Raw genomic sequence first — 11,703 nt, forward strand, 5'->3', positions numbered from 1 at the left:
CGTACGAGAAGACATATCCTGACGCCCAGGAGGATATTGTAAGTCATCTTACGTTTTTAAATTTTTATTACTTATATATATGTCAAAATGTTAATTAATAATTTTTTCCTTATCTATATAGGCAAAGGTGAGGGAGGCTAGTGACGAGGTGATGAGTGCTATAGTGAGGGAGACATGGCCGGACACGCAGGAGGAAGAGATGTCTGAAGCTATGTCCTGGATCGACATTTCGGATCCGACGATTGGGGCGAGGATCATGGGCACAGCCTTCCCATCTAGAGCAAACAACTTCTACTGCCGGGGTCTAGGAAAGAAAGGCGAGGGGGTCCTAAAGACCACTCCAGGATTTCAACGAAAGGCAGCCTCGACCAGCAGCAGGACCACGTCCACGACCACCAGGACGACTCAGCTAGAGTCGGAAGTTCAGAGACTACGAGAACAGCAAGCTGCTCAGGCTGCCTATAATGCCTCGCAGGCAGCCTATAATGCCGCGCAGGCAACCTATGTTACCGAGATACATGCCATCCAGCAAGCCCAGCAGCAGCAGATGTTCCAGTACATGTAGGACTTTACAACTGCCCAGCTTCAGGGACTTCCGGCTCCGCCCATGCCTACAGCTATACCGCTACCCCAGCCGCCGCAACCTCCGCAGCAGCCCCCAGAAGCGGATATTAATTTAGACGATTTAGATTTTCTGTAGTTGATGAATTATATCGTTTTATGTGCTTGTTGTTGGTTATATGGAATTGTTTTGGTGTATTTTGCAGCTTGCTTGGAATGGTAATTTAAAATTTCGGGGTTTTTTTTTTTTACTGGAATGGACTTATAGCCGACGAAAAACGCTTTAATTCGTCGGCTAAAGTTTTTTATTTTTTTATTACAAACTTTAGCCGACGAAATACGCTTTAATTCGTCGGCTAAATCCCTATAAAGCCGACGAAATAGACTATATTTCGTCGGCTTTAGTTATTTTTTATTTTTTTATTACAAACTTTAGCCGACGAATATTTTAAATTGTTCGTCGGCTAAAGTCGGAGAAAAAACCGACGACATGTTTTTCGTCGGCTAAACTCTAGGACTATAGCCGACGAATACCTTAAATGTTTCGTCGGCTAAAGTCTGAGAAGATAACCGACGACATTTTTTTCGTCGGCTAAACTCTGGTCTATAGCCAACGACTTCTACATGTGTCGTCAGCTAAAGTCACCACAGACGACCTTTTCCCGAAGAAAGGTTGTCGGCTAAGATCTTAGCCGACGAATTAAGCTAACAGGCCGACGAAAATTTTTCGTCGGCTAAAATGCTTGTCCTGGTAGTGATGATGATTGAGTGGAGATAGATAATGCTAGGGGGTCCGGACCTCTTCATTACATAATGTAGTTCCGCTAAATTACTACAATTATGAGAGATTTATATGGTGATTGAGTGGAGATAGATAATGCTAGGGGGTCTGGACCTCTTCATTGCATAACGTAGTTCCGCCCCTGCCTCCATATGTATCTGTGTTCAGGTTCAGGTTGCGGCAAAGTGTAATGAAGCTCAATAATCACCACCATTGTTGTTCATGACTCATGACTCATGACTCATCATGAGGCACTCAGACCTCCTCCTTAGATCGATCCTTATATGGAAGCTATTCGGGAAAAGATATATATGAATACGTCTTCAGAATCAAACTGTGTAAACTTTTCATTTCTGCAATTTAATCTTTATGTGAAGATCTTCAGAATCAAAGATGTATTAAAATGAAGTGGTAATAATATCATTTGGGGATAGATGGATCATGGATGTGAATCATGTGATGAATTAACTTTGGAGCCGCTGAACACTAGTGGCAATAATTCTTTCTTATCATAAACCTAACTAGCCTGATCGATTAACCATGATATATGTATTTGGCATGATCCGCTCAACCCAAACTATAAAAATCAGGTGAAGTCAAATTGCATGGGTAGTTACTGTAGTTTCCATTAACCACATTAGTAACACTATTAGATTACGCTTATCAGCTAGAGCTAGAAAGGTTACGTAAAGATTCTCAAAATATTCCTCACCCAAAGAAAGACTCGTGATCTACCGGAAGTCTTAAACCCGACCTGTCAATTCTGAACTAAAGACAAACGTGCATAACCTTCTCGTGTATATATATATGTTGAAGTGTATATATATGATCAAAGGTGATTAATTAGGGCAAATTTTCAACATTGATCTGATTCTCCAAGTGCTTTTACGGATGTGCCGGGGATCCGGATTCTCTTATTGCATTCATGTTGCTTGGATAACGATATAAGGCTTCAACATCATTCTTACTCAATCTAATGACTTTGATTTTCTCTTATCAATTATTGGTATAATTCATATAGTCATTAGATTGAGTAGGAACGATGTAGAAGCCTTAGACTGTTATACAAACAACATAAATCCAAGCATAGAAAGCAAATATATGTCGAAGGAGACAACACAAGGCTAGACCCATATCAGCCAAAAACCCTAGCTAGGCAAATCACAGCCACAGGTTAGAGATGTTTACTTCAGCTGCGTACATTATTAGACATCCTCCATCTTAGTCTTGTTCTGTATATATTCACAAGGAATATGAACTAATGACCTAGGGCTAGCTAGCTAGATGAATTATATATATGCATGCCATGTACATATGGAGAAAAAAGGAGCAACTAAAGAGTAACTCACTTCAAAATTCAAATGAATATCAACTTAACAAGGACATGCATGCATAAATGAACTCCAAGAGAATCTCTCTGATCTGAATGATCTCCTCCTTTTCTCTCTCTGTCTCTCTCACATAGAGACAGATATATGCTAGACACAGAAAATTCTAGCTAGTAACTACGTACTATTATCCAAAAATTTCCACTGACATTGTCTACGACAGAATATATAAACAGTTACTATAATCCAAGCACAAACTAACGTACGTACTTCCACATCCAAATCCATATGTGGATATAGTTGTCTGGGAAAAAATAAAAACCATGGTTGCGACTACTGAAACGAAGTAGAAAATATATCTCACTTTTCATGAGGTTCACATTACTTTTCGGTACAATCTAATTGGGGCATACCAGCATTCTTCTAGACGTAGATATGTTTAGTTTTCAACTTTCAATGTGAATGATTAGAAGAGTTTAGAATTCTCCTAGCCCTGCTTCTTAATTTTCAATAATATCAGAACTACAAATTAATCTAGTACAAAGTTGAACAACATGGATATAGATCAACAGAAGCAACACACATATATTAACCACATTGCAAGAACAAAGTCTCCTTCTCTTCTATACCATTGTATCCAAGTAATCCCCATTTTCCTCACTAAACCATCCCTCAAGAAGAAAAAAACAAATAAAAAAAATTATTAGTTTCTTCAAGCCACAACTAGTAAACCCACCACCAAGTCTATACCACCCCCAACCTAATCACAAATACTTGAGAAGGAAACAATGTCATGCATATATATACACATTGACCTTAAATAAACACCAACTTACTCGAGTACTAATGCATGAAGACGACGCTGATGATAGTTTCATAGTACTTGATCTCGAGGCAAATGAGAGAGAAACGGAGAAGATCCGAGGTTCCTCTCAGCGCAATTTCAGTGTTTCGATCTGATCAACCTTCATTACTAAAACAAGAGGCTGATGATGATGATCCATTCTTCAATTGCTGCTGACATGATCACTCCGATCCACCCACCCTTGATTTCCTATGTTCTTCTTTTTCTGTTTTTTTTTTTTTTCTAGCTTTGAATTGAAACCCACACCGACTAAGAAAACCTAAAATCCTAAGAAGGAACCAAAATGACTTCAACCAAAGAAGGGAATAACTAATTCAAACTGGCAAAAAAACATTAGATCAGAGAAGACACCGACGACCCAAGATTTGCCGGATCATGCCAATTATTCGCTCCGAGATTCGACGAGCTCCAGTAAAGAGTAGGATCCGATGAGAATCCCATTTGCTCTGTGTTAGCCTGGTGATTAGTACTCCACCCCATCCTGCTTTGTCCACCATCTTCTACTTTCACTTCCTTCACCGCCTCGCCGCCGCCGCCGCCGTTGCCAGCTCCTGCTATCTGAAGATCCTCAAAGGGCAGCAAGTTCTGAAAATACTGATTATTGTTCCCTCTAACATCTTTAAACCCACCGTTGATGAACTTGGAAGCGAGAACAGAAGCCATGGTTGGAGCTGTGCTATAAGATGTGGAACTAAAAATGGAATGATTGGAAGAATGAAGTGAATTAGCGGCCACAAGATCTTGGATTTGCTTGCTCGTCGCCGCCGGATTAAACCTCTGATCACCAAACCCTAACCCGAGAGCACTGAACTGATCAAACCCGGATGTAGTAAACGGATTAATCCCCATGTGATCAGGTTGGTAGAACAGTGGATTCATATGATGATGATTCGAGTTCGAGGCCAAGTCGATCTGAGGATTCGGGTTTGAGTTATTACCACTGTTGGGAGCCGAAGAAGCAGAAGAAGAAGCTCCATTATCGACGGCTGAGGTGGAGCTAGGTCTTTTCACGCGCTTGTTCTTTCTACACCCACCGCCGACCGGAACATTTCTAAGCGTGCCGCCTCTGGTCCAGTAGCGCTTGCAGGCCTTGCAGAAGTGTCTAGGCTGAGACAAGCTGTAGTTGTTGTAGTAACAGAACTTGGTGTTGGAAGAATCACATCGGGGACATTTCAGGGCTTGCTGCTGCTGTTGAAGTTGCTCTTGTCCCGGTTTCTCCATCAATCTAGAAGCTCCTACCGCCGTTGTTGAACCCATAATCACGCCCTTGTTGCTGTTCTGATCGTCATCGTCGTCGATCTAAATTGGAATCGAAGACGGAATGCAAAAGAAAGAAAGGAAAAAGAGAGTTAAGGCGGTGTGCTAGGGTAAAAATAACAACACAGAAGAAATATTCTCGTCCAAAAGCTAAGCAACAAAGAAATGTGTCATGTATGTTTTGTCAAATAATTTGAGAGAGAAATAACGAGAGAGAGAGAGAGAGAGAGAGAGAGAGAGAGAGAGAGGAAGGGTAAGGGTAGTGAACCTGTGGCCAATCGTTAGTAGTTGAAGAGATGAGTACCATCTTCTGTTGATCCATTAACATTTTCTCCAAAGGGAATATCGTTTGAAACAAAGAGATAGAGGACAAAGAGCAGGTGGCGACGTGAGTCTTTGTTTGCTTGACTATGAGAGAACGCAGAATTCAGAACTGAGTGAATGAAGTTTGGAGGTGTGATTATATTTGATGGTTGGATTAATAATTATAAGTTAGTGATTAGCTTAATTATTATAGCTTTGTATCCAAATTCACGTGATGGGTTCTGGACCGAATTGGATTTTAAATTGTGGGAAAGAATATATTGGCGACATTCGAAATCCAAGAGCGGACAGGGAGGTAATGTGGGCAATAGAGATGAATCTTTGGGAGGTTCGAGAAAGAAAAAGAATTATACTAGCAAGTTTAGTATCCTACAATATTCGAGACGACTACGAGATTAGATTAGAGACTAGACAGTGTTCTTCGTATAAAACATTCCTTTGCAATTAGCATAGAGATAGAGAATGAATAGATAAGTGAAGGGAATCCCTAGAGGAAGAGCCCCAATAATCGATGCAGTCTAAGCTTAATAGCAAATCCCACTTCCTCTTTTTTTGTTGTTGTTTATTGACCATGTTTTGTGGCTAGGCCACCAAAATTAAACTATTGTTGCGTTATCTATGGGAGCATTCGGCCTCACATCTATCATGTCATATATCCAATTTCTGCATAAGTACGTTATGAATGTCTAATTATAATCCAAATTACAATATCCGTATATGAAGAATGATTAATTCTAAGAAGAGCAACGTAAATATGGATGAAACCTAGAATTCCTCAATTTCACGATCGATATTTTGTCCAACTCTATCCATTAATTGTGTATATCATTGCTGATGAAATAGTTTGGTTAACTTAATATGCATTTGCCTAATCATATTAGTGAGCAGGTACTCAGTTCAGGTCGTCGATCTGTTATCAGTTTGAAGATGTGCATCATCGGAGGGAACTATTCAATTTGAATTGGGGGGAAGGGAATGCTTTAGTTCCAAGAGAAAAAAGACAAGAGGGAGGGCGCGGGGCAACAACAACAACATGTGGCGGTCAACATCTGAGACTCAAAAATACAAAGAAACATGCAGCAAAGCAAAGAACAAAGATCACCACGCTGCTTTATTCTCGAGGGCTATTCTGCTTGCAGAAACTGCAGAGAAGTGAGAGAACCAGTAATACCTGTTTAAGACTTCAAAAAACAAACAGAAAAGAAAAACAAAAAAAACCGTTAAGTTAATCAGTTACACAGTCTTAGAGAAAGAGATTGAGACTGTAGCACTGGAACAGAACTACAGAAAGCATGTGGTGGGCAGCTCATCGATGAGGTTCTTCAAGAGAAAAAAGCTAGAGAGGTTTGAAAATTAAAAAGCAAGTAGAGTAGTAAAGCAAGCATGGTTGGGGGAACAAATGGATTTTGTAGTCTCCCAAGGGATCTTCTCCTCCTTCCCTACAACCCATCATTATTCCTCAGCTTACATATACTTTGGTAAAACTTTAACTATTACTCATGTTGCTCATTCATCTTTGCCAGATTGAGAGAGATCAGATATATTCTTAAACAGATATGCTCAGCTGCATAAAGTTATCGATCTGGGAAGTTAACAGAATATCTCTCTCTCTCTCTCTCTCTCTCTCTCTCTCTCTCTCTCTCTCTCTATATATATATATAGTGATTTCGATCGATAGCATGTTACTGTTTTAGGGTAAGGTGGATCTAGAACCATATATATGCATGTAAGCAACTTGCTAAGTTGTTTAATAACAAATCCAAAACGCTAATTAGGGAGGGAATGATGTGAGACTAATTAGCCAGATTTGAACCTAACCCGACATTATATATGTCTATCCAGAACAAGGCATTATCTTATGAATCACATTTCTTGGTGCTTGTTAAGGGTTTGAATTATGATGGTGTTAGCTGTACATGATGGACTTGGAGGGCCAAACTAGTGCTGGTGGGCACTACTGCGCAGTCGGCACCCAAATATGTAGGTCAATTGTTGATCATACCTACTCCTACACTGCAAGTCTGCAACACAACGTTAACAAGATACAGTACATGGTTTTAACTCTTAAGATTTAAGTGCGAACTAAACATAATCTGTGCTCACCTAAGCACACCTCTAAACCTCTAAGCCGTTAAGATCTAAACCATAATCTTAACATTATTGCTTCCCTAAACCGTATAGTAAAGTGTGTCAACCTAACATTATTTGCTTTCCTAAACACATGACGAAAAAACTATCAAAATAATGCATATAAGCTTTAAAATCTTCAATGATCCGACTTACCTTAGTAGACTCATTTTGATGGAGTGCTATAGGTAGCTGCCACTAAAACTGCACAATTTCTTTCAACCACCACTTCTTATCGAATTATAGCAAATGCTTTCCGATCCAAGTCAAAATTTAGTTCTTCTTTTCTCAACGAAATATTCTTATTGGTGAATCATGATTTTAAAGAAATTTTATAACCGCTGAAACTCTATACAAATTCGACTTAAAACTTGGAAATTCTTATATATGTTGCTATATACAAATATATACTTATGACGCTCATTCATGTATGAACAATATTACTAAGATCACGGTAGAAAATGATGTCACGAAAGTTTAACTTCATTCAAAATTTTACTCGAGCGATTACTTACTAGAAGATAGTGGTTTGATATGCTAGCTAGTGAAGAAGTCTGGCCAAGGAGAAAAGAGTAAGGATCAGTCGACGTGGAAGTGGCTAATAAGTGGGTCATACTGGTCACCGCCCAGACTCTAGTGACTGACCATACCAGTATGATCGATGATGAATTTCTGACTGATCATGAAGCAGGAACGATCAGTGACCACCACCGGCACCTCCACCTCCACCACTACCTCCATGGATCGGACAAGCAGAGATTCCATTTTGGCAAAACATGAAAGAAACCCAACGCGCACGTTAAAGCTACCCCAGAGGAGGAAATTGGAAAGCAAAGGGCGCCAAACCCTGCAAGTAATACCAGCAGTAGTCATGAATCATGAAAAAGAAAGCCATTCTGGATTTACATGCATATATATAAAACGGGGACCATAAGAGCACCATGGTCGATCTAGGCCAACTCCTATGCCCATCACAGCCTGCCCTTGCCTCACCATTACCATTACTAGATATTGCTAGCTCATGACATTGCACCCCATACATGCATACAATGTGCAGACAAAGATCTCCCACCCGGCCACTTCAAATCCTAGTGGATTTTATCGATCTCTATTTGACATTGCCCTAATCTTGAATCCTCTTTATCTCAAATCCAAGAAAATTTTCGAGTTTGGAAATTATTCATATCATTAGTTTTGCCTTGATCTGCCTCCTTATCGATCCTTTCTTGAGATTTGCTTTTGTTCTTGAGCTATACATATCATTCACAGAGATCATAGATAACGATGCGGCCAGAAGCTTGTGAATGGAGTCTTTATAGGAATACATATTCCGTATGGTGACCTTGGTCGACTTACCCGTCATATATAGCGGCAGGACTAGCAGTAGTACCTGCAGCTGTACTCATAATAATGTCAAAAATGTGATATATATGGATCGATGGCTTCGTTAATCGTTACGTGCTTGATCGATCAACTCAGAAATATCAGGTAGATTGGGTCATCTGGAACAAACAAAACCATGCACATTAACAAACAAGAACACATGTATGTATGAACTTCGGTTCATGCATGTAGGGTAGGCATGATTATAACATATAATTGGTGGCCATAAAATATGACCTAATCACATACAATTACATTCCACTAAATCGATATGTTAATGCCAAATTTAATAAGTTGTAGTACTCATGCAACATGTGATTCTCTATATAGTAAAAGTGTAATGTCACAAAGGTCAAGTCAATCTACTCACCCCCCTAACGAAAGTGGGTGTTTATGGGATCTAATTATTCGGATTAAGACGTTGATTTTCATATTTACCAATCAATTAATTAACCAGTTGCTTTTATATATGTATTGCATGCGTATCACGTTCATCTTTATTTTTACTCCTCACATATTTGTTGAGCTTCTACTTGATTTGACAAAACAGTTTTTTCACTCGCATTTTATTATTTGGCTTCGATCAATTCTTGTCACGTATATTTAAAGTGGAATTCAGCGTGTGAAATAGAGTAGCATAGAAAATCTATATACAGAGAATCAGAGAATCCAATACCTTACTTATAATAAGGTCGGGCAGGACTCGATCGGGGAGGACTGTTGGTTTGGAAGTTTCCGGTGCCGCCGGTCCTGTGGGGGCTTGAGAATATATTTCGGATTTTGTTTTGGCCTCTGAGAATGTTTGTGACTATATATTAAGCGAGAATATACAATCTTAATTAAACACGTTACACATACTAATTTATACGAGAGATACTTAGAGACACAGACAACAAATCACATTTTGGTAGAGACTCAAAACCATATAGTATACAATAGAGATGGACAGGGCTAGTTATGGAAGCGATGTTGATTGGGGTTTTCTTCCACATTGTAAAAATATTAAATTAGCTGATGATTGTGCTTCATAGTTTAAGAGCATAATTAATGGTGGGTATATATTCACGAATCACTCATTTTAGGAGCTTGTAGCTATTACAAAGCTGTCAACAGGTCATTATTCTAATTTATACAATCGAGCATGCAGGTAAATGATCATCAAGGGATCCGCAAATCTTAAACTACATTATGCTTTTCATAATTGCATATGTAATCTGATGTTTATGAAATTACGTTGCTCCGATCCAATTCTGTTGTTCTCCAATATCGATCTCCACTAACTATTTTCATACAAGTACTATTCGATTTAAGAGGTATATTTGGTGAATTCGAACTTGAATGTGTAGTGCATATATGAGCGAGCGCTCCTTTTACGTTGTAATACTTGAACAACACTTTCTGGCACTTTGTTGGTAGAGGAACTTGAACATAAACATTATGAAAGTTAGAAACTCTATGATCTATCTCCACAAGTAGTACATATATCGGAAAATGGCCTGACTTGTTTGGTTCAAATGGGAAAAAAAATAAAAAATTAGTGACATGATTAAGATAGTGAGAACGGTAGTGTGGTACCATTCCACTCGAAGGTGTCTTTCTATCAATTATCAACCCCCGGCTTTTCCACAGTCGATGGGTATCTCTTATATATACTTGATTATAGTAAGTCTCGGAAGTTAGTTATGAGAAGTATTATGATCAATGATCAAGCATAAGTGCCAAACCTAAGGCATTAGGTGTGATTGATAAATTGATATACCTTCTTTTCATCGGATATTAGTGATGACATGCTAGGTTATGTTTACTCAACTCCAATCAATCTAGAGAAAAGCCATTAATCAAGCCTTGTAAAATTAGTTGCAACTCTACTAGACTACCACATCTTGCGATCTGAAAAAAATTACCCATATTAGATGCAATAATTTTTTGTGGAACGAGGAAAAAAAAAAAACCAATCATGATACAGAAGTTCTTGTATGCACCAAGGTTCAAGTGTACCAAGTGTGATAATTTAATCTCAACCGTTTATTTGATCTGACCCCTTAGATGGCACTAACACCAATGTTAACAGTGTTAGAAGATTAAAAAAACAAAAAAACGTGGTCAATACAGTAAAAAACACATAAATGTTAATAGTCAACAATTCAACTGAACAAATCTACCCTGTTTAAGTAAAATATGCAGAGGCTAGATGAGTTATCTGGGTTTAGGGGAAAAATGAAAATCAAAAAGGGTATGATTCGTAGACGAGGAGGATTTTGAGACTTGAAAAAGGTTGTGGAGTCGCGATTTGTTCGCCTGTCAAGACCGCCGACGACGGCGGCTATCGGAAGTACATACACGGCGGAGATTTCGTTGTATCTAGAGTAGCAATTCGATTGGAATAGTGATGCCTGGGGTGCGTCCGCGACCTGGATTGCTAAACCCAGGGTTCCCCCTTGCTAAAGCATAATGAAACCCCGACTGGACTAATTTAGTGTATTGCAGAGGGTTGTGTAGAAGAAATCCTTTCTTGGGTGTGTAAATGTTGGAGACCCTCTGCTGGGAAAGTTTTCAAAAGAGATCTATGAATCTATCCCTACTTCTCTGCGAGTGTTGTCTGCGGCTGTGATCTTTTTTTTTTTAGGTTTTATCACTTTTTTTTTTTCTTGTGTTGTTTCAGAAAGAAAAAGAAAAAATACCTTTCTTTTGTTCATTTTGTTTCTGAGAAAAGGGAGAGATATAAATCATATAATGATTGTTTTTTGTTATTTGTAAGTTTACTTCTTTACCCATTCTAAATAATGTGGTTTCATGGTGGTTCTATAAGGGGTAGTTTTGTAAAACCGGTTTATCATAGGTAATTTAATGAAAATTATAATTGATATATCCTAGCATACTGTGTATCTTATAGCAGCGTACCGCGTTTTTTATTCACAACGTTTCATTTCGTGTTTCATGATCAGTTATCAATGTCGCCGATGATGGCGACTATCGAAAGTACATCCAAGATGCAAATGAGTCATTGTTTAATTTGATAATCAAAATACAATCTTGATCAGCTATCAATGGTCCAACACTTTGCCTTGATAAACCGA

The 11,703-nt window shown here is 38.8% G+C and overlaps 1 protein-coding gene across 1 annotated transcript; it reads right to left on the reverse strand.

The window, feature by feature from the left end:
- Positions 1-3,269: 3,269 nt before the first annotated feature.
- On the reverse strand, positions 3,270-5,289 carry LOC101312704. Its single transcript, XM_004293792.1, has 2 exons — positions 5,061-5,289; positions 3,270-4,834 (listed from the first exon to the last, which is right to left on the reverse strand). Exons 1-2 carry the CDS (start codon positions 5,118-5,120, stop codon positions 3,869-3,871), a joined length of 1,026 nt encoding a protein of 341 aa, XP_004293840.1. The 5' UTR covers positions 5,121-5,289; the 3' UTR covers positions 3,270-3,868.
- Positions 5,290-11,703: the final 6,414 nt, after the last annotated feature.

The sequence above is a fragment of the Fragaria vesca genome, linkage group LG3 (assembly GCF_000184155.1).
Source record: "Fragaria vesca subsp. vesca linkage group LG3, FraVesHawaii_1.0, whole genome shotgun sequence".
Classification (NCBI taxonomy): Eukaryota; Viridiplantae; Streptophyta; class Magnoliopsida; order Rosales; family Rosaceae; genus Fragaria; species Fragaria vesca.

Coding starts and splice junctions, on each gene's coding strand:
- LOC101312704 (XM_004293792.1), bottom strand. CDS start 5,120: ATGTTAATGGATCAACAGAAGATGGTACTCATCTCTTCAACTACTAAC. Junction 4,835..5,060: donor CTACTAACGATTGGCCACAG/GTTCACTACCCT, acceptor ATTCCAATTTAG/ATCGACGACGATGACGATCA.